Source organism: Saccopteryx leptura, chromosome 1 (assembly GCF_036850995.1).
Source record: "Saccopteryx leptura isolate mSacLep1 chromosome 1, mSacLep1_pri_phased_curated, whole genome shotgun sequence".
NCBI classification, from domain to species: Eukaryota; Metazoa; Chordata; class Mammalia; order Chiroptera; family Emballonuridae; genus Saccopteryx; species Saccopteryx leptura.
Window position 1 is genome coordinate 240837408 of NC_089503.1, and position 27171 is coordinate 240864578.

At 40.9% G+C, this 27171-nt stretch overlaps 1 protein-coding gene across 1 annotated transcript in view; it reads left to right on the plus strand.

Annotated features, from left to right (window-relative positions):
* The window catches only part of KIF13B (kinesin family member 13B), a 235453-nt gene that overhangs the window by 149400 nt on the left and 58882 nt on the right, over window positions 1-27171 (plus strand). Inside the window, exons 22-34 of the mRNA XM_066388256.1 lie at window positions 35-205; window positions 1932-2089; window positions 3223-3355; window positions 8922-9068; window positions 9664-9693; window positions 11132-11231; window positions 11796-11922; window positions 12677-12732; window positions 15229-15353; window positions 16969-17145; window positions 20060-20152; window positions 25518-25670; window positions 26428-26505. Coding sequence (XP_066244353.1) covers window positions 35-205; window positions 1932-2089; window positions 3223-3355; window positions 8922-9068; window positions 9664-9693; window positions 11132-11231; window positions 11796-11922; window positions 12677-12732; window positions 15229-15353; window positions 16969-17145; window positions 20060-20152; window positions 25518-25670; window positions 26428-26505 — 1548 coding nt within the window. The remainder of the gene's footprint in view (window positions 1-34; window positions 206-1931; window positions 2090-3222; window positions 3356-8921; window positions 9069-9663; window positions 9694-11131; window positions 11232-11795; window positions 11923-12676; window positions 12733-15228; window positions 15354-16968; window positions 17146-20059; window positions 20153-25517; window positions 25671-26427; window positions 26506-27171) is intronic.

Sequence of the window (27171 nt, forward strand, 5' to 3'; positions counted from 1 at the left end):
GTTAAAAACTAATAGACCCTCTCTTTTCCTTCAGGTTAAAATACTCCAAGCCACTGGATTGCCACAGCACCTGTGCCACTTTGTGTTCTGCAAATACAGCTTCTGGGATCAGCAGGAGCCAGTAATTGTTGCACCAGAAGTGGATACATCATCATCTCCTGTCAGCAAGGAACCTCAGTGCATGGTTGTCTTTGATCATTGCAAGGTGAGTGTGTTTTCCAGACCTGGGCGGCATTTAATTACTCAGGTCAAAACAAAGCCATAAAATGAGCCTCATTTTGTTGACTAATTTGGTATTTCCATGTGACTTGGATCAGAGTATTTTAGAGTGGGGCTGTAGTAAAAATCTGAAGTGTTATCCATGCATTATATTTCTTAAGCTTCCACAGTGTTACATGCCAATTATCTCAGTAATGCTGGGGGGAAACAAACTAAAGTGTCAATGCATTTAACTCCTTTGCAATCAAAAGTTAACTTTTGTGTGAATACACACACATACACCCCCGCACTCACATATGTGTATATATGTGTACATATGTGTGCTCTTCTCCAAAAGGAATCTATGTTTTGTATTAGATTATTGTCATCTGAAAGGGTAAGTAACTAGTGTTTTAGAGAAAGTGAAGACAGAAAAGAGACAAGAACTAACTTTATTGAGCACCAAGTGCTCTGCTGGGCACTGTATGTCATTCTCTCATTTGCTCCTTACCACAGTTGTGTTTGATGATGGTGCTTTATCTCAGCAGGAGAAGCCGCTTCACACAGGCCAGTCGGCCCGTGGCTGGTAGCCAGCAGGGCCAGGACGGTCAGCTTTTAGATTCCTTTTTTCTGCTGTGGCACAGTTTATCTCTCCCATTTATTTTTAAGAGAGAAGTCTCTTTCTAATCTTTTTAACACATAGAAGTACCTGTAGTGTGTTAAAGCTCAAGAGAGAAAGAGATGGAGATTCTATTACTTTTAAAAATAAACTGTTTCACCCTGGCTGGATAGCTCAGTTAGAGCTTTGTCCCAACAGACCAAGGTTGCGGATTCAATATCTGGTCAGGGCACGTACAAGAGTTAACCAATGAATGCATAAATAAGTGGAACAATACATCAATGTTTTTCTCTTTTTCCTCTGTCTCTCTCTCATCAATAAATTAAAAAAAAAACAACTGTGCTAGGACTTAATCCTAACTATTGCAAAATGCTGTCGTGAATCTATCTTGTAAAGATTGACAGGTTGGGAGAACTTTTAAAAATTAAGTGGTTATTTTTATTTTGTACTTACAATCATTTTTTATTTCCTTTCTCTCCTATTATTCGAGATAGCTTCCTAAAAACTGGGAAAAACTGTTTTTCTAACACACCGCTGCCTTATTGCATATAATAACTTTTATATCAAGACATCATAAATCATTGTTTTAATTATTAACGTAATTGTTTATACTTTTTAAAAGTAGCTTCCAAAGTATTGTTAAGAAAATATAATAGAATGCTGGTCTTTCACAATAGATTTTCAAGGTGAAACATTTTATATAAAATTAGAGTTACAGTTTATTTATTTTAGAGAGAAAGAGAGAGAGAGAGAGAGAGAGGAATGGAGAGAGAGAAACAGAAACACTGATCTGCTGTTCCACTTATTCATGTATTCATTGCTTGATTCTTGTATGTACCTTGATTGGGGATTGAACCTGGAACCTTGGCCTATTGGGATGATGTTCTAATCTACTGAGCTACCTGGCCAGGGCAAGTTATAGTTCTTTTTAAAGTCTAAGAACTTTAGACCATGTGAGCATTCATTATGCATGTTGTATAACAACAGTTATGTTCTATAACTAAAACATTCTTTTCTATTTCTCCTCCATGATGAAGAAAGTATATGATGTTGGGTATAAGTAAGCATAAGGATACCAGAAATTGTTTCCTGTTCTTTGATTATTTTCTTTTAGGAATTTTCTGTTACCATCACTGAAGACTTTCTTGAGCACCTTTCAGAAGGGGCATTGGCAATTGAAATATATGGCCATAAGATGACCGATCCTCGGAAAAACCCAGCCCTGTGGGATTTGGGGATTATCCAAGCAAAAACACGTAGCCTTCGGGACAGGTGAATTTTATATATCCATCTGATTTCATTTGCCATTTTTATAAATTGCTAGAGATTAATACTGCCATTTACAAAGGTTGTCCTTTCCTGAGCATTATCACTGTTCCAGGAATAGATAATGCTGTTTTCAGGGTAGGAATAGCACAGTTAAACTTCTTTAGAGGAATGAACTTTGAAGAGTGATAGAAGAAAGTTAAATATACGAGTAGTGAAGAATAAAGAGTGAAATAATTTTAGGGGAATAGATGGCTTACCATTATGAATTACTTCTAATTAATCAGCTTTTAAAAAATTATCCATTGATTTGAGAGAGAGAAGAAGGGAGAGAGAGAGAGAGAGAGAGAGAGAGAGAGAGAGAGAGAAGCATCAACTTATTGTTCCATTTAGTTGTGTACTCATTGCTTGCTTCTTGTACATGCCCTAACCAAGGATCGAACCTGTGACCTCTTTGTACCAGAATGACGTTTTATCCACTGAGCCACTTGGTCAGGGCTACTTATTTTTCTTTAGCTCAAAGTTCTTTTCAGGTGGCATCAGTAATTCAGTAATGGGAGGAGGCAGTCTTATTTTTTGACCAGGACTTTAAAAAGAAGAGTTAAAAGGAAATGGCTAAAAGCTCATAGAGTTATACTTTTCATCATTATAAGTGAGAACCATATTTTCTCTGTTTTCCTTTAGAAGGTTTTGACAAATTGTAATTAGATGTTGAGCTTTCTTTCTGATACTCTTTTTGACTTAAGCAAAGATACTTGTGAAGTCACTGAAGCATACAGCACTACCTTTATCCCCAACTGGTTACAGTGTTTAGATTTTTAAACAATCCCTTTGAAATAGAGTTGTAATTACCATACCTTAAGGAAATACAGGAGCCATTTCTAGTTTTGGCGCTCTACACATTCAGATAAACTCCTCTGGTAGTGAGCTATAGAAATGATATCTGAAAGTGTAGTTTTAGTTCTGATGCTGTTTGTTTAACTCTAATTATGTAGTTGTATATTACTCATTGAATTACAGATCATTCTATTGAGTTATTCTTGTAGGTCATTATCATTATTAATTCTCATGTAAGAGCCTAAGCTACCTGTATTAAAATAGAAATGTATGATTTTCCAAGAACTTCACCTATTTCCTAGATGGAGTGAAGTCACCAGGAAAATGGAATTCTGGGTTCAAATCTTGGAACAGAATGAGAATGGTGAATACTGCCCTGTAGAAGTAGTTTCTGCAAAGGACGTGCCTACAGGAGGAATCTTCCAACTCCGGCAGGTAACATATTCTAACTGTTCACCTTAAATTCTTTGGTATCATAAAGCTTACTATTGGATTCCTTTAGACAAATGTCAATGATAATGAAAGCTAGATTAGCCAACTCCACTTCTTGTATTAAAATCATCTCCTATTGATGTATATTTTCTTTCATTTTAAAAAATATTTCAGGCCCTGGCCAGTTAGCTCAGTGGTAGATCATTGGTCTGGTATGTGGATGTCCTGGGTTCGATTGTCAGTCAGGGCACACAGGAGAAGAAGGGTGATTCTCCACCCTTCCCCCTTCTCTCTCTCTCTCTCTCTCTCTCTTTGTCTTTTTTCCCCTCCCACAGCCATGACTTGTTTGATTCAAGTGCCTTGGCCCAGGTGCTGAGGATGGCTCTGTGAGCTTCCACCTCAGATGCTAAAAATAGCTTGGTTGCAAACAAGACCCCAGATGGGAGTTGCCAGGTGGATCCCGGTTGGGACGCATGTGGGAGTCTGTCTCTCTATCTCCCTTCCTCTCACTTGGAAAAAGAAGAAAAAAATATATTTCTATTTATAATATTTTAAAACCAGCTTTTGTTAGCTTTAAGTAAAAAAGAGGAACTTAAAAGAACAACTTAGAGTTGAATTGTACAAAATATAGCAAACATATCAAGCAGCATTATAATATTAAGTGACATGGCAGAAAGAACAAACCTCCAGGGTCTAACATGCTGGGGTGTAGCTCTGGGTCTCCCAAGGCTTAGTTGTGCATCTGTGTGCGAGTCCTGTAACCCTCAGAACTTTTCTCAGGTGGGAAGTGGAGGTGGTGATAATACCAACTTTGTGGAATTGGTGTGAAGATTAGAGATACTGTGTATGAAGCACAGTGCTTGGTCATGGGAGGTCAGAAGTGTTTTTCCCTCCTGACATCAACCAGTTCTCTGCAGACACAAAGTGGGTGTCCTAAAATTCAGTTCAGTTTTGACCTTAACTGCTGGAGTTAGCTCAGACTTCACAGGTTTAGGGGCACAGACTCAGTCACAAGACTGTTCTCACTTCAGATCCCAGATACAAGTATTGGGTTTCCAGGTCCCCCCCCACCTTTTATTTGACTTGGCTACAAGGTTGGGGTTTCCCACAACTCTTCTCAGGTTTGATAATTTGCTAGAATGACTCACAAAACTCGGGAAAGCCTATTACATACTGTTACCAGTTTATTATAAAGGATGCAAGGCAGGAACAGCCAAATGGGAGAGCTGTGTGGACAAGGTATGGGATGACCTCTCCGGGTGTGCACCCTCCTCGCACCTAGATTTGATCATCAACCAGGAAGCGCTCTAAACTGATATTCTATGAGTTTGTTTTTTTTGTTTTTGTTTTTGTTTTTTTTTTTTTGTTTTTTTTTTTCATTTTTCTGAAGCTGGAAACAGGGAGAGACAGTCAGACAGACTCCCGCATGCGCCCGACCGGGATCCACCCGGCACGCCCACCAGGGGGCGACGCTCTGCCCACCAGGGGGCGATGCTCTGCCCATCCTGGGCGTCGCCATATTGCGACCAGAGCCACTCTAGCGCCTGGGGCAGAGGCCACAGAGCCATCCCCAGCGCCCGGGCCATCTTTGCTCCAATGGAGCCTCGGCTGCGGGAGGGGAAGAGAGAGAGACAGAGAGGAAAGCGCGGCGGAGGGGTGGAGAAGCAAATGGGTGCTTCTCCTGTGTGCCCTGGCTGGGAATCGAACCCGGGTCCTCCGCACGCTAGGCCGACGCTCTACCGCTGAGCCAACCAGCCAGGGCTCTATGAGTTTTTATGGATGTTCTGTTTATGTAGGCATGATTCATGGCAGCATTGGCCATTGGCAACACAGTCTCCAGCCCCTCCTCCTCTCTCCTTGAGAGGGAGGCTGAAAGTTCCAGCTTCTAAACAAGGCTTGGTCTTTTGATGAGCATCCCCCCTCTTGAAGATATCTGGGGGCCTGCCAAGAGTAGCCAGATTAAAAGTTGTATCTTTTAATATGTGCCTATAACTTTTGTCACTCAGGTATATAGTTCCAAGAGTTTTAGGAACTGTCTGCCAGGAACTAAGGACAAAGACCAAGTGTTTTTGATGGTACCATGGGAGGGTTAAGTAAATGTTGCTAGGTAGACATGAATCCTGCCAGAAATCAATACAGCATTGACATGTGTGGGGACCGTCACTTGACCCCAGGCAGATTGTAAGCTGGGAATTGTGCTGCCCACTAACGATGGCAAGGAGGATCTTCATAGAGTTTCTGTAGCAGGTTAGCAAATGATCTCTTTCTGCCATGCTTTACATTAATTCAACATTTAGTAAACTATAGCATCCTATAATAGTTTCCATACTTTAGAACCATAGTCAAATAATAGAACAGCCCTAGGAAATGAATGTTTAAATCATTCACAGCAAAATATGAGAAAAGGTTAAAGGAAAAACAAAGTTTGCTTAAATATTTAAGTTCCTGAATGTTTTAGTAGGAGGATGAAGATAAGTACTTATTCTCTGACGAGCAAATGAATTTTAGCAAACTCATTCATGTATAGTCAAGAAACTAAAAGCAAAAGGAAGGTAGTGTAAATTATAGCATGAAGTATGCACATAAAGTAGATTCTTAAGGGTGTGAAGAATATCTTTTTCTGAACTGTTAAAACTATATATATCTTTTTTAGATGCCTTAGAAATTCATCTCCTGGGAGGCAAGACCAGATAATTTTCTATGGTTTAGTATAAATTGAACTTGAGTATTTGTTATACTTCTGACAACCTTAGAGATATGTTGGGTTTATCAGGAAAGACTTGTTGAAGGATGTGTGCAAGAATAAAGAATAAAGCTAGGAGGTTGGCATTTGGCAAGTTTAGGTAAATAGTCACATGTGGGAAGAGCTGGGAAGCAGGAACAGAAGAGGTTACAGAAGCATGTGGCAGCTAGTTCATAAAGAGCCTTGGGTGGGAGGCTTATTGAATTTAATATATTTCAAAATTGGAACCTGTTATTCTTGAACAGGAAAATGGTGGAGGAAAACTGATTAGGTTAACATGAAATTGCTGGTTTTATAGTTGAGAATGGTCAAATGTCAGCAGTTACAAGAAGTCAATCTAGTAGTTTATGTCTACTGATCAAAGTTTTTTATATGGGACGTTTAGCCATTCCTGGATCTTTCCTTCCTTTTCTTCCCTCTCGTTATCTTGAATCCTCCCCAAAGTATTTGTACTTTACCTTTCACATTTGGGCACACGTTTAAAATTGATCACTTTCTGACTAAGGCAAATAAAAGGTAGCTAATTGAAATGACTAAACTATTTTAGACAATTAAAATATTTTCTGAGACACTTGTTTCACAAAATATCTGCACAGTCTTTGGAAAATATTAAATCAAAAGACATCTGTAACCCATCTTTTCAAATCTAGCTAGACAGGGTCAGTCATTGCCTTAGTGGATGTCGCTGATAATGCAAAGCTCTTGGGAATAAAAATCTGATGGAAGTGAGGAAGAGTTACTGACTTGAAATTATATATTCAAAATCCATTTTTCAAATTATGTTTTATAATTCTAGAATTTGTAATCCAGCATTGAAGTCAGTAATTTGGGAATACTGGGAATTTTAAGAAATATATTGCTTCATTATAAATATACAGAGTCAGTGTTCTGAAAATGTGCTTAAGGAAAGCATAGGTTCTCTTTGACCAATTCTTCATTTTGTAGCTTGGTTTAAAATTGTTTTATTTTGGGATTAGAGAAGGAATTCAGGATGGTAGTAATTGTTCTTATTTCTTCTGTGCTTTCTTTTCTTCTTCTTCTTCTTTTTTTTTTTTTTTTTTTTTTTTTTTGGTGACAGGCAGAGCAAGAGACAGATAGGACATACAGGCAGGAAGGGAGAGAGATGAGAAGCATCAATTCTTTGTTGTGGCTCCTTAGTTGTTCATTGATTGCTTTCTCATATATGCCTTCACCAGGGGGCTACAGCAGAGCAAGTGACCCCTTGCTCAAGCCAGCAACCTTGGGCTCAAGCCAGCAACCTTGGGCTTCAAGCCAGCGACCACAGAGTCATGTCTGTGATTCCACGCTCAAGCCAGTGACCTCGTGCTCAAGTTGGTGAGCCTGGGCTCAAACCGGTGACCTCAGGGTTTTGAACCTGGGTCCTCTGAGTCCCAGTCCAATGCTCTACCCTACGCATCACCAACTGATCAGGCTACTCTGCTTATTTTTTAAAGTAGATCATATCACATATGCTGGGTTTGATCATCTGCCCTTTTTAAAAACGTCTAGTTAACATCTTTCCCCTTACTCTTTAACTTGAACATATCATGTATATTTTTCTACAGCCATATTAAATGACTGTAATATTTTACTATGTATACTAAAGTTTAAGTAGTTACCAATATTATTTATTTAATTTGTAACTAGTTTTTTGTTATTATTATTTTTTTATTTTTTTTTATTTTTCTGAAGCTGGAAACGGGGAGAGACAGTCAGACAGACTCCCGCATGCGCCGGCCGGGATCCACCCGGCACGCCCACCAGGGGCAAGGCTCTGCCCACCAGTGGGTGATGCTTTGCCCCTCCGAGGTGTCACTCTGCCGCGACCAGAGCCACTCTAGTGCCTGGGGCAGAGGCCAAGGAGCCATCCTCAGTGCCCGGGCCATCTTTGCTCCAATGGAGCCTTGGCTGCGGGAGGGGAAGAGAGAGACAGAGAGGAAGGAGGGGGGGGGGGTGGAGAAGCAAATGGGTGCTTCTCCTATGTGCCCTGGCTGGGAATCGAACCCGGGTCCCTCGCACGCCAGGCCGACGCTCTACCGCTGAGCCAACCGGCCAGGGCTTTAAAATTTATTTTTTATTTATTCATTTTAGAGAGGGGAGAGAGAAAGAGAGAGAAAGAGGGAGGAGCAGGAAGCATCAACTCCCATATGTGCCTTGACCAGGCAGCCCAGGGTTTTGAACCGGCAACCTCAGCATTCCAGGTCAACGCTTTATCCACTGCGCCACCACAGGCCAGACTAGTTTTTTGTTATTCTTAATGTTGGTTTATGGTTCTTTATATACCTACATGATTATTTACTTAGAAGAGATTCCTAAGAAGTTGAATTGCTGGGTCAAGGAAAATTTATATTTTTAAAGCAAATTGCTCTGTAGAAAACTTTATATCAATTTATATCCCCACCAATTGTGTGTGCAATTACTTTGGGCAATATTGGAAATTGCCTTTTTAAAAGGTAATTGACTGTTTAGCAAGTATGTATCATGCTAATCTTAGTTTGTAATTATTTGATTATTAGTAGGCTAAACAGTTTTTATTGTCTAGCTATTTGGGTTTCTTTTGTTAGAATGTTTTCTTTTAATATTTCTTTTTGTTGAAAAATATGTAAATTACATATTTCTGTGTCTTTCTACTTGCTTATAAGGTAAGTAATTTTTGGTGATTAGTTTTTCAATTTGTAGTTTACTATTTTAACATTTTAAGATCTAATGAGATAGTATCTCCAATTTAAATGCTTTTCCCAACATCAGCCTATAGAGGTCTCTCTAAATCAAATTTTTATGAATCAAACTGATTTTTAAGAAACTCCTAATTTGTCTGTTATACAGGGACAGTCCCGGCGAGTCCAGGTAGAAGTGAAGACTGTGCAGGAATCTGGGACGTTACCACTGATGGAGGAATGTATATTGTCTGTTGGCATTGGATGTGTAAAAGTTAGAGCACTCAGATCCCCCAAGACTCATGAGATCTCCCATGTAAGTTTCTGTGCCTGTTACGTTTGTGTTGAAAGTCCCAACCAGACAGGAGAGTCTCTGGGAACCTGTCAGAAAACTGCCTTCCGTGAATAATTCTTTCAATATTTCTTTTGTTGTCCTTTTTAAAAAAATTGTATTGTATTTGTACCAGACTGTTGGTTTTGCCCTGGTACATGGCAAACTGAGGGTTAATAAAACATCTCAAATCTCCATAAACTCCTCAGTGCCTACTAGTGATTAACCTCCCCATCATCACCCCTCTGCAGAAACCCCCTACTGGCTTGGGAAGACTGTTTGCCAGCAGGTGTTTGATTTCCCCTGGGGGGTGGGACTCTAAACCCAGCAGGGAAAGCATTGTACAGGTCCCCGAAAAGGTCAAATGTGTGCTCTTCATCTTCCTATGAGAAGCTCAAGATTTTACTCCAACTTCCTGAAACCTGTAAGACCAAGAGTGAGAGTGAGCGTGGGTGGGAGATGAAGCAGTATGTTTGTTAAATTAGAATATAAGAAATATGAGAAAAGGTTCTGATTATTTAGCATAGCCTGATTCTTGGATAATTGTTTTGGTTTGACATAATGTATTTTCTTCTTTTAGGAGGAAGAAGAAGACATGGACAGCTACCAGGTAATGAAGCACCTGTTAGCCTCATCAAATAAGCTTGATAAAAGTACAAAATTACCCATTTCTGAGTCTTGCTATACTGTTATTTAATAATTACACAATTAATTTTGATTCAAATATTGCTTTTTCTCAAAACAGGGTAGGGAACAATGGGTGTGTCATAGACTATAAAGTCGTAGACTGTAGAATCTGTTTACTGCAGGAAATCATTTGTGACCATCAACCTTTTCCAAACCTGGAGCTCTCCATCCAGGTTTCCTTCCTATCTATTTCTTCAGATTCTCTTGCTTGTGTTTTCTGTCCTTGCGTGGAGCTGCCCACTCCTTTCCCTATAAGAGCTGTGTCACACTGATCTCCAGTCAAGCCACGCCCCAATATACTTATTTTAAGTCGGGTCTTTCTTCCCTACTTCATGGAGTTAAGGTTTGGTTTTGTCTCTCCTCCTGCCCCTCCCCTTTTCCTAATCTGCAAGATTTTGTTTGTGTCTGTTAAGTTTTATCTTGTTAGTCTTATTGGGACTCTCAGAGCTCTTTGGATCCTGATTATATCATCCAGTGTAGTCACTGTCCTGGTTTTGCATCATTCTAATTTGATAAAAGTGTCTGTCCCTTCCTATGTAAGTCACTGATAAAAAGACTGTACCAGATAGGGTTAAATACAAAGTTCTATGCACAACAATAGAGATTTCTTTTAAGCTGACTTTATTTCATTAATCACTGTTCTTTGGATATGATATTTCAGTCATTTCTGATTTCATTCAAGTAGATTCAGTGTACATTTCTCCATCTGTCCACAAGAATGTCATGAGCTATTTGGTTAAGTACCTTAATGAAATCCAGATACACACCATATCCACAGCATTCCACTGATCTACCCAGTCTTGTAACTTTATTACAAAAGGAAATGAGGTGAGATTGATATACAGTCAGGTGTTGATGGGTGGAGTTGTTTGTTGATGGTGACCCCTCCCCTCTCCCCACCAAAACAAGGGAAAGAAGCATTTACATATTGTTTGTAGAGAGCAGTGAGACATGTTGAAGGCTGTAGTGAAAAACTTTGAAGAATTTTTTATGATGGTTCTAAGGAATATAAATACATGAGGATTATTGAGTAGTATTTGTGATTTTTATCCAGCATAAAGACCGTAGAATATCTGAGTTGCGAGTGCTTGGGGTTCTCTACTTTGAGCCAATAGAAGAAAACTGGTTCTGGATATCAGAGAATGGCCTTTCAGAAAGTCTTACAGTAGAACAATGATGCTTTAGTTTTTGAAAGTTTCTGTTCTGAATAATGGTCGGAGTCAACTAGTGGTGGTAATAAAAATATTAGTATATAATACTTAACATTTTTGAAGCACATTAGAGCAAGGTAAGATAGAGCATCAGTGTCAGATAGCTTGTCTACACGTTATATTTATATCATTTTCCTTGTTTTTTTCTAGGATCGGGATTTAGAGAGACTACGTAGAAAATGGCTAAATGCATTAACAAAACGTCAGGAGTACTTAGATCAACAACTGCAAAAGCTTGTCAGTAAACATGGTAGGAAAAGCAAGTTGAATATTTCCCTCCCCCCAGATCAGAGCATAATTAATCCCCATTTGCAGGCACATAAATTAAATGTAGATGAACACATCAGTTATAGGATGGCAAGAGCACAGGAATGTTGTTTGTGTCATACCCTTCCAAAAGAACATTTCTCTAATTGTCGTGATGTCTTTGCATTGGTCTCCCCCACCCCCAACAAAGAAAGAGAAAATACAGTACACAAATATTGTCCCTCAAAATAACTTAAGGAAAATGCTAACATTTTTTTTATTTCTTGTCCAAAAGCACTTGAATCCTCTGGCTCTGGGAGAAGTCACTCTGGTGCTCTTCCACTTGGGCCTCCGCTGACCCGCGGATGACCTTTGTAAGAGTGCACCAACTTCTTAGCTTATAGTTTTGTATCATAAATTTTTTTTTATCATGACTTAGGGAACTCATAAGTTTCTAGTGAACCTTCATCAACCAATTTCTGTATAGACAAATCCTGTCACTACACAGGACAAACATGTGAGTAGTGAGTGAGATAACCTTATTTGTTCCTCCTTCCTATTGTTCTAGATAAAACAGAGGATGATGCTGACCGGGAAGCCCAGCTTCTAGAGATGAGGTTGACTCTCACCGAGGAAAGGAATGCAGTCATGGTCCCCTCTGCTGGCAGTGGGATTCCAGGGGCCCCAGCGGAATGGTATGAACGCCACCACGTGTTTCCTGAAGTTCTAAATACTCTCTGAGCTGACTGCTTTCTGTGTGAATTTTGCCTGTGCTTTAATTAATAAAAGACTCATTATAGCCTATGGGGAAAAAGTTGTTAGAGGAAGTGTTAGAGTTTTTTCATGAGTTGGAATAACTATGGCCTAAAACTTTTATTAAATAATATTATTATTGGCTCAAATAATTAAGATTTCTGAGAATCTAAATCAATATTTAGTACCAGTGCACTTTGCATTTAAAAAAATAGTTAGTATGTTAATTACTTGGGTCATTCTCTTAAAAAACCATTCGGTCATCATAAAATTGCATCTCTAGGAGTTTTTGGTTTTGGTACTTGCTAAAACTATGCTGTCAGCCAATTTCTGTGCCACTTTATAGAAATTAAAAATAGTAAATTAAGGCATATGGGGCCCTTAGGTATATAATTTTATAAGAAAGTAACTTTAAACAAGGGAACTTCAATTATAAACAGGCATAATGTGTCTTAGAAGGTCAAGTTCTGGTTTCACGAGTATGGTCATTATACCCGAGAGCACCAGTGGAAAGAAGCAGCACTTACAGCCAAGTCTCTGTGGCATCTCTTTGTGGGATGACTGCACACCCTACAGCAGACTTATTATTGGGTTGACCTATCACAGCTCTGACTGTGTGCTAAGGCTGTGTCACAAGGTACATTCTGTTGAGATTGTCTGCTGTATTTGAGGTGCTAATTGTTCATTATATTTCAGGACCCCGGTTCCTGGGATGGAAACACACATTCCTGTTATATTCCTTGACTTAAATGGTAAGTTACCATTCCTTTCTAAAGGCTTACCTCTGACGAATGTGTCCCCATAACACTTAGGTTCTAACAAAGCATGCCGTTAGGCAATTCTGTGAGTCTAAGGCTAGGGTTCATTTACTGTGTGGGGAGGACGCTGATACTTGCCCAAGAATGAGTTTTCTGTAAGAATACTAATCTGTAGCAGTAATAGGTATGTTTCATCATGAGATGTTTTCACATTTCATTCTGCAACCCTCACTGCTCTATGCTTTGTTCTTTCTTCAGTTTAGGAAGGTAGGAATGTTTAATATTTTCTTCTTTAGTTCTTAGGAAAATACTTCTCTCTGGAAAGGACTAATAATTAGTGATTGCTTATGTAGCCTGTTTTTTTTCTTTTTTTAAAATCTCGTGTTTTTTTAGCATTACCTAATAAATTTCTCAGTTTTAGTCCCTACATTGCCTTTGTGTGTGTGTGTGTAGTGTAGTGTGTGTGTGTGTGTGTGTGTGTGTGTGTGTGTCGGGGACAGAGAGAGGGACATATAGGGACAGACAGACCAGAAGGGAGAGAGATGATAAGCATCAATTCTTTGTTGCAGCACCCTAGTTGTTCATTGATTGCTTTCTCATATGTGCCTTGACTGGGGGCTACAGCAGACCGAGTGACCCTTGCTCGAGCCAGAGATCTTGGGCTCAAGCTGGTGAGCCTTGCTCAAACCAGATGAGCCTGTGCTCAAGCTGGCGACCTTGGGGTTTCGAACCTGGGGCCTCCACCTGGTCAGGCATACATTGCCTATTTTTTAATGTGTCTTTTTTTCTGACTTTTTTTGTCATGAAAATATTTTGGATGTGACTACATTTTACATATACTCTATCTGAGGAGAGAAAATAAAATGAAATGTAGATTAAAGAGCTAAAAATAAATGAAAAGTTAAATTTCTAAAATATGTGCAGAAGAACTATTGTATTTTATATGAAAATTAATTATTCTTTATGGGCAAGATTAGATGTCCACGATGGTTTTCTTCACCTAGCTGGAAATGAGTTATAATGGCTGAGATTTTTAGTATCTTGTGTCCCTTAGCTTATTTAGACACATGGAAGATTTTCATACACACAGAGTTAGGAAGAATACTTAGCCACTTCTACTGTCTGTCCTGATGATGCAGTTTTAATATATTGCCACAGCACTCTGTCTTACCTTGTTCTCTTGAGCCTTAAAGTCTGAGGGTGACTCTGGCCTAGTCTTATATTGGATTCCTGGCTAGATGAGGTGTGTGTGTGTGTGTGTGTGAGAGAGAGAGAGAGAGAGAGAGAGAGAGAGAGAAAGAGAGAGATGATAAGAAAATGGAAAAAACTAAACCTAGAGAAGACTTGTTTGTATGGCTAGTCCTAAACATGATTAGGACCTTCACCTTGTCTAGCCTTATGAGCATTCTTGGTCTACCCAAGCTCACATACTAAAAAAGATACTTTTAACAAAAAAATGTATTTTCTGGTGCTGGCCAGGTGGCTCAGTGGTAAAGTGTCAGCCTGGCATGTGGATGTCCTGGGTTTGATTTCTGGTCAGGGCACACAAGAGAAATGCCCTTTTGCTTCTCTACCCCTCCCCCTCTAGCTTCTCTCTCTCTCTCTCTCTCTCTCTCTCTCTACCTCTCTCTTCTCCTCCCCTCCTGCAGCCAAGTCTCAGAGCGAGTTGGCCCCAGGCGCTGAGGATGGCTCCATGGCCTTCACCTCAGGTACTAAAAAATTGCAAACAGAGCACAGGCCCCAGATAGGCAGAGCATCACCCCCCCAGTGGGCTTGCCGGGTGGATCCAAGCCTGGGCATATGCGGAATTCTGTCTCTGCCTTCCCTCCTCTCACTGAAAATTAAAAAAGAAAAATTATTTTAGAGAAAAACATCAATTTTTGTTGTTCCACTTATTTATGCATTCATTAGTTACTCCTCCTTTGTACCCTGACCAGGGATCAAACCCATAACCTTGGTGTGTTGGGACAACACTTTAACTGACTGAGCTACCTGGCCAGCGCCTAAAAAGATACTTTTGATACCTACTCAGAAGCTTATAATGAACAGGAATTTGGGAGGGCCAGGCTTGGAACTGAGTAATCAAAGGACCATGGGACAACCCTCCAGTTTCTAGTTCATGTAGCTAATTGATTCTTTTGTTGAATTTAACTGTCAGATAATTGGAATCACTATTGTGTCTCATTTATTCAGTGCATTAAAGATAGAGAATTTGGGTTTTAATCTTATCATTAACATTTATGGACTAACCTTGAGTAACCTCTTGGTTTTTAAACCTTTTGGCTTCAGTTGCCTTTCATGCAAAATAAGGCATAAAAACAGAATCTGTGAACTGTTTAATGGTCATCATCTGTGTCACGTAAGATTTTAGAGCCAAAAGAAATGAAATTTGAGGCAGAAGAAGTTTAATAGTAAGCACATTGAAATTTAACTTGTAGGGGTTATCCTTTAAAATGATCTTCGTACTTAATGGAACTCGTTTGCTTTTAGCTGATGATTTCAGCTCTCAGGATAATCTTGATGACCCAGAAGCTGGTGGATGGGATGCTACCCTCACTGGGGAAGAAGAGGACGAGTTCTTTGAACTGCAGATTGTAAAACAGTATGATGGGGAGGTAAATAAAGCATCACTCGGGAGGATTGGATGGAAAGTAGTTTCTCTAACCTTTACATCAGCCTTTTGAAACAGTCAGCAAGGTGGTTCTGTCAGTGCTTGCATTTCTCACGAAACGGAAATGAAAACTTTTTATTAGGAATTCCAGGAGTGGACCATTAGATTACATCCACTCACCATTTTACTTTCTCTCCTGGTGAAGGCTGTCTGTTAGGATTCATAGTTCAGGTCAGCAGTGGCCTGCCTCTAGGGAGATGCTGCTGAAGTGAAAGGTAAAATGACACTATGCTTGGGACTTGTTTAGGAATTTTTTAGTATTTTTTGTTGTTTTGTTAGAGAGAAAGAGAGAGATAGACAGAAAGGGAGAGAGATGAGAAGCATTAACTCTTTGTTGCAACTTCTTTGTTGTTCATTGATTGCTTTCTCATATGTGTCTTGACCAGGAGTCTCCAGCCATGCTAGTGACCCCTTGCTGAAGCTAGTGACCTTGGGCTCAAGCCAGTGATCTGTGGGCTCAAGCCAGAGACCATGGGGTCCTGTGTATGATCCCATGCTCAAACTGGTGATCCTGTGCTCAAGCCGGATGAGCCCACACTTAAGCCAGCGGCCTTGAGGTTTTGAACCTGGGTCTTTGGTGTCCCAGGTCGAGGCTCTCCACTGTGCCACTGCCTGGTCAAGCTAGTAAAGACTTTTTAAAAAGGGGAAAAAAAGAATCAATGAAGCCAGTGTAGCAAAATCCTAATGTTTGAATCTAAGTGATGGGTATATAATCGGAGATCATTTTAAAATTTTGATATCAGAAAAATTATAAAATAGTTTAAGGAAGGAAAGCTGATAAATGATGCTTTGAAAGACACGTCATCCTGACACTGCAACTCTGAGGTGAGTAGTCGGGAAACCATCAGATAAACCCAGTGTAACAAGGGCCTGCACCCTTCTTTAGTAAGTCAGGTCACAAGTGAGAAAGGCTGAGGAACCACTTCAGATTAGAGTAATGGGACAAGGTCTACTAAATGTAGTTTGTGATCCTGGATTGGGACAATTGAAAATTTTGACTATGGACTCTGTTATATGATAGGATTATATTGATATTAAATTTCCGAGTATGGTAATTGTCCTATGGTTAAGTTAGAGGATTCCCTTGCTCTTAGATGATCATTGCTGAAGTATTTAGGGAAGTAAAATTATATATCTGTAACTCACTCTAAAGCAATTCAGCCAAAATAATAATAATAATAATAATAATAATAATAATACTTTGTGTATATTGTGAGAAAGAGGGAAAGGAAATAAGACAAATGTTAACAATTGATGAATATAGACAAAAGATACATAGCAGTTCATTGTACTGATTTTGCAAAAATTTTTTTATATTTGAGCATTTATCAAAATTAAAATTTCAAAGCCAGCCAGCCAAGCACATTTTGATCTGTACTTCCGCTAGGGTGCTTGAGGCCACGTCCTCATACTCTGCAGGGTCTCGGGGCAGGTGTCTGAGTGGAATAGAATCCTTGTGACCAGCATGTCCCACTGCAGCCCAAGCTAAGACGTTTCTTTGTGGGGGTTTTTGTTTTTAGGGGGAGATGGAAAGTATGTTCTTTCTGTCTTGCCTGCAGGTGAGAGCTGAAGCCTCTTGGGACTCTGCAGTGCACAGTTGTCCTCAGCTCAGTAAGGGCACCCCTGTGGACGAGCGGGTGTTCCTGATCGTGCGGGTGACGGTCCAGCTCAGCCATCCGGCTGACATGCAGCTGGTTTTACGCAAACGCATCTGTGTCAGTGTTCACGGCCGGCAGGTGAGTCATGAATCCTACTTGAAGAAATGACTTTAAGCACGGGTCCGATGTGAGGGCAGCACCATGGAATGACCGCTCTGCCCTCCTGTTCCATCAGGCTCCGTTTTCAAGGGGACTGTTCCTGTCCTGTAGCTGTGCTTGCTTCGGTTCCAGATATGCCATCCTTACTTCCTCCTAGACAGTATTAAACTGTTACACTGAATCTTTCTTACTGCATATTTATAAATTACAGCCATTTTTTTTTTGGTGCCACAGAACCCTGTCAAGGTGAAGTTTGCTGTTTGATTTTGACATTTCATCTGGATCAAAGATTCACTGCAGTTAGCCTCTGTTTGTGCTTCTTACCCTGTGCTTTCCATACTTTTCTTTCCTCTCAGTCATCGCTACTAATTCTCTGATTCATAAATTTGGAAAGTGTACTCTGTCAAGCTTGCAGTAAAAGATGGATAAGAAATAGTCTCTGTCCTTAAAGGGCCAGTGTCCCAACGCTGGTGCTCGGCATGTGCTGGAAGTTTGCAGATGCGAGCAGGGGGAGTAGAGACTGAGGAGGCTGGAAGGTCTTCAGAGAGCAGGGTAGTGTGGGAGCTGCTTTCTCACAGACGAGGAGGGAGTTGCCCTCTGTTCTGTGGAGAGGAGGAAACCCGTGTGCCCAGGTAGTGAGGATGGAGAGGACGTGGCAGGCGTGGGGACTTCGAGGAGCACCATGATGTGGTAGGGTGTGCTGAAGAGGCCAGGCTCTGCTGTCAGCATAGTTGCACCTAGATTACCCTGTGCCCTGTGAAGGGGTTTGGTAGAACATTTCTAGGTGGATATAAACTATTTCTGTTATTGGTGTTGCAAGTATAGGATTTGGGCGGTTGATTCTAGGGATTCTTCTACCTGCCTGTGCTCACTCTTTGGAGGCCTTCTCAGTACACTAACTAAAACCAGGACAGATGAAAACAGATCTTTTCATTTCAAAGAGCATAGTCACAGTTGACAGAGTCCTAGATGTAATCTTCACCCCTAAAAATTAATCTTTAGTTCTAAATGTCACACTGATACCAATCTTTGAAATGAAGAGTGGCGATAATGCTGGAAGAATTGTGGCTCTTTAGCTGGGCAGTCCAACACCGATAAAGCCCAGGTCGTCGAGTGAGCCGTGGATATAGCAGCGAGTCCGCCGTTCCCTCTTCTCTCGGGCTCCCTTTCCTCTGAAGGCTTTAAGGGACTGAAAAGGACACGCTGTATCTGGGGAGGGTTTTGAAGTGACATCTGCCATTTTAGAACTAGGGATTCTGGTTGCCGGGCGCTGAGACTGCCCTGGTACAGCTGAGATTGACCCAGTACCAGCCCCTTAGAATTTTTAACAGAAAGTGTGCATTGTGGTGTCACCAAGTTTTTTTGTTTTGTTTTTGTTGTTGTCAGAACAAGGTTTTGCATTCCCCCCAGTTGAAATGATTTGATAGTATCTCTATACTGAATGAAATGATAGTATTTTAGGGCATGGCAGTTTGCCTCCCAATTTCAGATATTTCATCTAAAAATGACTTCTTTATAGCAAGAACAGGGACTTCCTGAGGACCCTGATACATGCAAGTCAGCTGCAGTAATTCCATAGAAGTAGAAAACAAGAAAGGAAGATAACCCTCTCCCTCCCGACCTGTTAGCAGAAAGCTGCAGCTGCACTCTGAGCAGTGTGACCAGCAGCGGCTCAGCACTGCAAGGCTCCCATCAGAGGGAGGGGCTGAAATAAGTGGCCTCGCATTCTCCCAGCCAAGTACTAACCGGGCCCGACCCTTCTTTGCATTCTAAGAGGCTAAAATATTTTTAAAAATTAACTGAAGATTACTAACTAGGAAAGAAATTATTCAGTAAGTTTGTGAAAATATTATTTAGTAGGTTTGTGAAAATATGTATTTCTAAGACCAAGCAGCCTGATTTTTCTATTTTCTTTGGTGTTTTCACAATTTCCTGCTTCCCTTTTGCATGAGGGAAAAGGTTCAGTGTTGGTTTAATATTCTCTCTTATTCTTATCTTTATTCACCAATTGTATTCTGCCCTCATCCCTGCTCTCTTCAACCTATACAGGATATTCAGTCTTAGCAGCGCTTCAAATGACTCATCTATGCATTAATTCAACAGTTCAATTCTTGACTGTGCAAAGAGCGCAGTCAGCATAAACAATGACCATGCACTCTTAAATCATTCTTCATAACGGTCCTGCTTCAGTCAAGAATTTAATGCCTGAACTTGTCAATATTCATGGTACAAGATGTCCATCGTGCTAAAAAAAAAAAAAAAAAAGTGTAGGAGTCACCAGTCCTTGCTTACATCTTAGTTAGAAGGTCATTTTATTGTATAGAAGCCAGTGGCCTTATTTCTGTAGCCTTTAAGCAAAGTTGGACCAGATGCCCAGTATCAGTTTTCAGAGGTTGGGGTCAGGTCCATATGTTGGGTCTAGGAGCTGTCACCCATTGCACACATGTAGATGCCTAGGCACCTAAAATTGGTATTGTGCACTAAGGTGAAGTTGTTTTTAAAACCTGTATTTAGCCTGACCTGTGGTGGCGCAGTGGATAAAGTGTCGACCTGGAAATGCTGAGGTCGCCAGTTTGAAACCCTGGGCTTGCCTGGTCAAGGCACATATGGGAGTTGATGCTTCCAGCTCCTCCTCCCTTCTCTCTCTCTGTCTCTCCTCTCTCTCTCTCTCTCTCTGTCTCTCCCTCTCCTCTCTAAAAAATAAATAAATAAATAAAAATGAAATAAAACCTGTATTTAATGATTTGGATTTTGGATTTCAGCTTGCATATATTGCAAATACACTTTGTTTCTTTGTGATTGGAATGAATGCAATATCTTTTATGCAGTTTCTCTATTAATGTGAACTCAGTTTTTGAGGTGGAAAACCATATTTTCTATTTTGTTTTTCCAGGGTTTTGCCCAGAGTCTCCTAAAAAAGATGTCTCATCGAAGTTCTATTCCTGGCTGTGGAGTGACTTTTGAAATTGTCTCCAATATTCCAGAGGTGAAGGATCAGATAAAATTTAAATTTACTAAAAATGAATATGTAAAAAGCTAACTCCCGCAAAAATCACCTGCCCAAGAGCATGTACTAGATGGAAGTGTATATGTAGGGAATGCTCTAGATTTTTGATGGAACTTCCTAATCTTAACGTGACTCAGTAAAATGTATGTGTGGCTTTTACAGGTTCTGGTTTTAGTATTTTGTTCAAGAAGGAAATTGTTTTGAAAATCAAATCAACACCTTTTCACTCATAAGAGGTAAAAAGGAATAAGAGGCACAGACTTCCAGTTATAAAATAAAGTCACAAGGATGTAAATGAACAGCATAGAGAAAATCGTAATGTCATAATAACTTTGTATAGTGACAGAAGGTTACTAGACTTATTGTAGTGATTACATTGTAAGTTATATAAACATCAAATCACTATGTTGAACACCTGAAACTAATATAGTACTGTATGTCAACTATACTTTAATGAGAAATTTTTAAAAAGACATAAGCCTCAAAGGGAGGCAACATAGCATAACATGGAGATTTAGGGTTTCATTTTGGAGTCAAACAGAAATCTTGTGTCTTTCACCTATTAGTGAAGTGAAGTAAACTTGGGTAGGTTACGCTGATCCTAATTTCTTTCATTTATCAGATGAGGTTAGTAATACCTTCCAAACAGGGTTGCTTTAAGGATTAAATGAGACAATGTGTACAAATTGTAATTGCTATTATTATTATAGTTATGATTATTGTTTTATTATTATTATTACTCTTTATGAACTAAGTGAGATAGTCACATAAATTAAACAAATGGTGCTTAAAATATCCCCGACAGAAGCTTATTGGAGGATGCCAGCTATACACGCTTCCTAATATTTAATCCCCGAGTTAGGTTTATCTACCTGGGCCTGACGCTGCTGGTATTGGAGGCCTTCCTAACAGGATAGGAGAAATGAAGAGCCTAAAGAAAGGCTCTGTGACAAAAAGAAAGAAGAGCAGTCCCTCTGCCACACTCACTGTCCAAAAGTGAGAGTGAGTATTGGGGTGCAGATCACTTTCTCGGGAGTGAGGCAGAATGCGAGCCCTGGGGGTGACACCCTCCTAACCACGCCATTCACAGCAGCTTCATTCTCTCTATTGGTGGGTTCAGTATTTGTTCATAGATTTTAGATTTTGTTGAGTATTTGAACAATAGATGGACAATACGTATTTTAATACAGGGTTCAGTTTTGGGAAGAGTGAAAAGATTCCCTAATATTTGGGCTTTGATCTAGATTTCTTATTTTGCAAAACTCTTTTCCTCTCAAATAATGTCAAATAGTAACTTGTTTTTTCCTGGATCTTCAAATTGTTAGACTAATATAGTAAATATTAACTGTTAAACTATTTAATTTGGGAGCCTGCTGAACAAATGTTAAGTCTGTTTTCAGAGTTAGACTACCTGCAAAACTTTGGGTCTATAATAGATAACTCTTTGTATACTTATGTGTTTAACTAGAGACTTACTGTTTATTCTCTATATCTGAATGCTTTATATGTTCTTCTAGTTGTTTCAGATCTTAGCCCTGTGAATGCTTTGAATGCAGTTGGGAAACAACTATAGTGACCGCTATAGTGAGCCATCTTCACGTTTCCCTTTTCATTTTTCTGTCCCCACTCCTCCCACTTGTAGTTTTCTTATCCTCTTTAAAAGTGCTTTTATTCTTCAGGTCATATGATTCTCAAAGGGAAGACTGTGGGGGGAAGATGAACACATAGCCTCATGTGATCGGGCTACCTGTGAACAATGAGCTACAACTCTCAGTGGGCAGGTGTCATTGTCACATTACCAAGTCCTGATGGTAAAGACAAAGGAAAAGTGAGACTTAAAGCTTACAGTGTAAGAACTACACTTAGTTTATTTAAAACAGAACAAAACAAAGATCCCTTAAGGAGCTGGTAGGTTTCATCATGAAAAAGCCCTGCAAGGTCCTTTTGTGTCCATATCACAGAAGCTGTGAGGGCTGGGTGGCAGGAAGTGGTCATAGGCCAGAGGGAAACAAGAAACATCGTCACATTTTTTTTTCAAAGCAACAAGAATGCTTTCATTGCTAGTGGGGGTATAAATGATACAACCACTTTAGAAAATATATACCCACTCCATGACCCAGTAATTCCACTTCTAAGTCTTGACGCAAGAGAAATAAGAGCATATGTCCATAAAGACTCTCACAGGAAGCCTGACCAGGTGGTGGTGAGTGGTTAAAGCAGGGGTTTGGGAACCTATGGCTCACGAGCCAGATGTGACTCTTTTGATGGCTGCATCTGGCTCGCAGACAAATCTTTAATAAAAAAAATACTAACGTTAAAAATATAAAACATTCTCATGTATTACAATCCATTCATTTCCTACCGCTCATGTTCATGGTTGTGGGTGGCTGGAGCCAATCAATCACAGCTGTCCTCCAGGACAACACCAAATTTTATTGGATAATGCATAACGTACACGGGTTGTTGTATGGCTCTCACAGAATTACATTTTAAAATATGTGGTGTTCATGGCTCTCTCAGCCAAAAAGGTTCCTGGTTAGAGCATCAGACTGAGATGCAGAGGTCCCAGGTTCGAAACCCTGAGTTCACTAGCTTAAGTACAGGCTCATTTGGCTTGAGCGGGCTCACTAGCTAGAGTACAGGGTCACTGGCTTGAACGTGGGATCATAGACATGACCCCATCATCACTGACTTGAAGCCCAAGGTCACTGGCTTGAGCAAGAGGCCACTGGCTCTGCTGTAGCCCTCCAGTCAAAGCACATATGAGAAAGCATTCAATGAACAACTAAAGTGCTGCAGTGAAGATTTGATGCTTCTCATCTTTCTCCCTTTCTGTCTGTCCTTGTATGTTCCTCTCTGTCTCTTTGTCTCTGTCACACACACACAAATAGACTTGCACAGAAATATTTATAGCAGCTTAATTCAAAATAACCTGAAACTGGGAACAACTCAAACATCCATCAGCAGATGAATGGATAAATAAATTGTGGTATCGCCATACTGTGGAAGCTTACTCAGCCATACAGAGAAATGAACTCTATGAATGAATCTCAAAATTATGTTGAGTGAAAGAAGCTAGACACAAAAGAGTATGATTTTATTTATTTGAAATTCTAAAACAGGTGAAACTCTTAACATCTATGGTCAGTGAAATTGTGTTGCCTTGAGGAAAGCTAGGGATTGACTGAAGCCTATCAGTGAACTTCCTGAGATAATGGGAATGTATTATCTCTTTTTTTTTTTTTTTTCCTGAAGCTGCAAATGGGGAGAGACAGACAGACTCCCGCATGCGCCCGACCGGGATCCACCCGGCACGCCCACCAGGGGCGTCGCTCTGCCCACCAGGGGGCGATGCTCTGCCCCTCCGGGGCGTCTTTCTGCTGCGACCAGAGCCACTCTAGCGCCTGGGGCAGAGGCCAAGGAGCCATCCCCAGCGCCCTGGCCATCTTTGCTCCAATGGAGCCTTGGCTGCGGGAGGGGAAGAGAGAGACAGAGAGGAAGGAGGGGGTGGGGGTGGAGAAGCAAATGGGCGCTTCTCCTGTGTGCCCTGGCGGGGAATCGAACCCGGGTCCCCCGCACGCCAGGCCCACGCTCTACCGCTGAGCCAACCGGCCAGGGCCTTGTATTATCTCTTGATAGGTGTGTGGGTAATATGGAGATATACGTGTTTCTTAAAACTTAGGTTTCCCCTTTAGAAAATCAGGACAATGCCTGTTCCCTTCAAACCCCAAAAAGTATTCTGTGTTGAGTGGTAAAAAGAACCCATGCTCTGTCAGGAGTCGGGAGACTGAAGTTCTAGTCTGGCCTCGTCTGTTCATCATGTGGCCTTCCTCTTTCCTCATCTATAAAATGAAGGTGGTTTCTTCTTTTCAGGGTTATTAAAGGGCTTGGATACATTACTATAGGAATCAAAAGTTTTCCATCTTCCAAATTCTTCCTTATTTGATCTGTTCTAATGCTTATTTAAATTAAAAAATATTTTTGAAGTTAGAATGTGTCTTATAGTTGATGACATTTTAAAATTAATTGGCAGAATTCTTTTTCTATTCCTTAAGAGGTATAGAAAATGATGGGTTTTTTTCCCCTTAAAGTTGGTAGCATCTTAAGATGCAGTACAACAGCATGCAGATATATACTTTGTAGTTTTTGACATTATAACACATTTACAAGTAAATAAGGTATCTGATTTTCCCTGAGCAGAATAATTTGTTATGAACTAAGTTTGCTTGAAATAATTAAGTGCAGGCCCTGGCCGGTTGGCTCAGTGGTAGAGCGTCGGCCTGGCGTGCGGGGGACCCGGGTTCGATTCCCGGCCAGGGCACATAGGAGAAGCGCCCATTTGCTTCTCCACCCCCCCCCCCTTCCTCTCTGTCTCTCTCTTCCCCTCCCGCAGCCAAGGCTCCATTGGAGCAAAGATGGCCCGGGCGCTGGGGGTGGCTCCTTGGCCTCTGCCCCAGGCACTAGAGTGGCTCTGGTCACGGCAGAGCGACGCCTCGGAGGGGCAGAGCATTGCCCCCTGGTGGGCAGAGCGACGCCCCTGGTGGGCGTGCCAGGTGGATCCCGGTCGGGCGCATGCGGAAGTCTATCTGACTGTCTCTCCCCATTTCCAGCTTCAGAAAAAAAAAAAAAAAGTGCATTAATACAATGCCTCCCTGACTGTGATTATCTCATTTGTATGCATGGCCCGCCCCTGTCAGAGCAGCAGGGCTGGGCTCTGCCAGAAAGCACAGTGAGAATTTGCCTAGATACTTCTTTCTTGACTGGCTCTCCACTCTGGAGCTGAGGATCGAGGCCAGTGGTAGAGGCTGGTGCATCTAGAGTACATAGCGTGTGGTGGGCTGCCCAGTGAGAGAGCTGATATCCAGCCCTTCTTTCTGCCGCTATTCTCCATACCATGTCTGCCTCCTACGGGGCTTGTTGGGATCCCACCCTTATCTAGCTGTCACCCCAGCTCCTCATTCTTCTCTCTTGCTCCTCATTCTGTGCTCCCAGAATGTGGTGGTGCTGGTTCCAGCTAGCCCACCAAATCCTTTCTCTAACCAGTAATGATTTTGTTTGCAATGGAAGTGACACAGAGAACGATTTTGTTGCAAATGTGCTGTTTCAGCTACTGTGTTTAACTAGCTTTTCAAGGCAACCTGACTGCCATTTATACCAAGATTTCTGTGGGAAATGGCATTTGGGGTTCCAGAACTGACTAAAATGAAACTTTGGAACACATTCCATTTGTTAGTTCAGTACTCTGCGTGTGTATGTGTATGTCTATGTGTATAAATCAAGAACCTTTTATAATGTTTTCTTCTGCAAAGTACTCACTTTTATTATAAAACTTTCTGTTCTCCAGGATGCCCAGGGAGCTGAGGAACGAGAAACATTAGCAAGAATGGCAGCTAATGTTGAAAACACGGCTTCTGCTGACTCAGAGGCTTACATTGAAAAATACCTGAGAAGTGTGCTGGCTGTGGAGAACCTTCTCACCTTAGATCGTCTTCGCCAGGTCAGCCCCAGAGCTGGTGGCCATGTGCCAGCCAGCCTGATGCTGCGTCTGACTTTCCACAATTCATTGTATCGTTACACGTAAACTTTTGAAGCATCTGCTTAAGTGGAGCATATTAATTTAGCTGAACCTTGCCGGGTTAATCTTTGAAGATACAAAGCTACATTTGGAAAGTTGCTTTTCCAGGACACTAAATGGTAGCTAGTTGTCTTAAGGTAATGGGAAATAATATTTAACTCTTGCTGGCTAAAGAATTATCTTTAAAATGTCTTCATACTGGGCGATAATGTTGCTGCAGAAATTGCAGTAATGAGGCACAGTGGGCCCTGGACATGCTTGCTGCAGCCTTAGTGTGGTGTCGGGAAGGAACACTAGAAATGCCAGCAGTCAGCCCTGTCTGCGGAGAAACCCTAAATCTCATTTCACCTGGCAGTATTGAGACCTTTTTTAAAAACCAAACATACTAATGAAAAATTAAAGTGAATGATCTAATTTTCCCAATCTTTCTCCTGGGACTGACTTCTCAGCTTCAGGGGGCCATCAGGAGATGGAGAAGAGAATGATCTAGGTAGCCTGTCAGCTGTGTAACTGAGTATTCCATGGTGATTGTAATTGGGTCATTTGTCACATAAAGTTAGAGCCATTATTTACAGAACTGGAATGTATATGTCCAGGTGGTAGCCCCTAGCTTGCTTTTGATAGTATTGCTTTGGAGGTATGTCTCTAATATGGTTTTCATCTGTTTTCTGACCGGCAGGAAGTTGCAGTGAGGGAGCAATTGACAGGAAAAGGGAAGCTGAGTCGGCGGAGCATTAGCTCTCCCAATGTGAACAGAGTGAGTACACGGAGTCCCCCCTCTGCCCTGCTTGCGATCTCCTGCTCCTCTCACATCTCCTTGATAGCTCTTCACCATCCTTTAAATCTCATCTCGGTTATCATTTCCTTGTCTGAACTGATTGAGTGCCTGTTCTCTTTCCTGCAGCATCTGTGCATACCTCTGTCCCTGTCCTTACTATTGTTAGGAGCAAGTACCCATTTCCGTACCTCTCTCGTGTTTCTTGTTTATACGTCCAGAGCCTAGCACAGTGATTGTGTGTTCAGTGAGTGAGTGCTGAACTAAAACAAAACCAGCCAGATGCCTAGGGCAAGCCATTTGAATTTTCTGGGTTTAACTTAATTATTTTTAAATGGAGGAGTCTGGGCTAGGTTTACAAACTTAATTGCTTACAAGCCAACCAGGGTAGTATAAATGAGCAAAATAAGTTAGGTTTGTTTTATAACAGTATCTTAAGTTCTTGCATTTTAAGACAAAATGTATAATTTATATGCATATTAAGCATGTAAATAATTCTTCACAAAACAGTATGCTTGTGGCCTTGTGATTTATCTCTCCGTTTCATACTTCGATAAAGATATCAATGTGATAAACATATCTTTGTCTGAACTTTGCACCAAGAAAAAGCACAGTGTTAACATTGTGCTAAAGAGCAGCTGGCCCTTA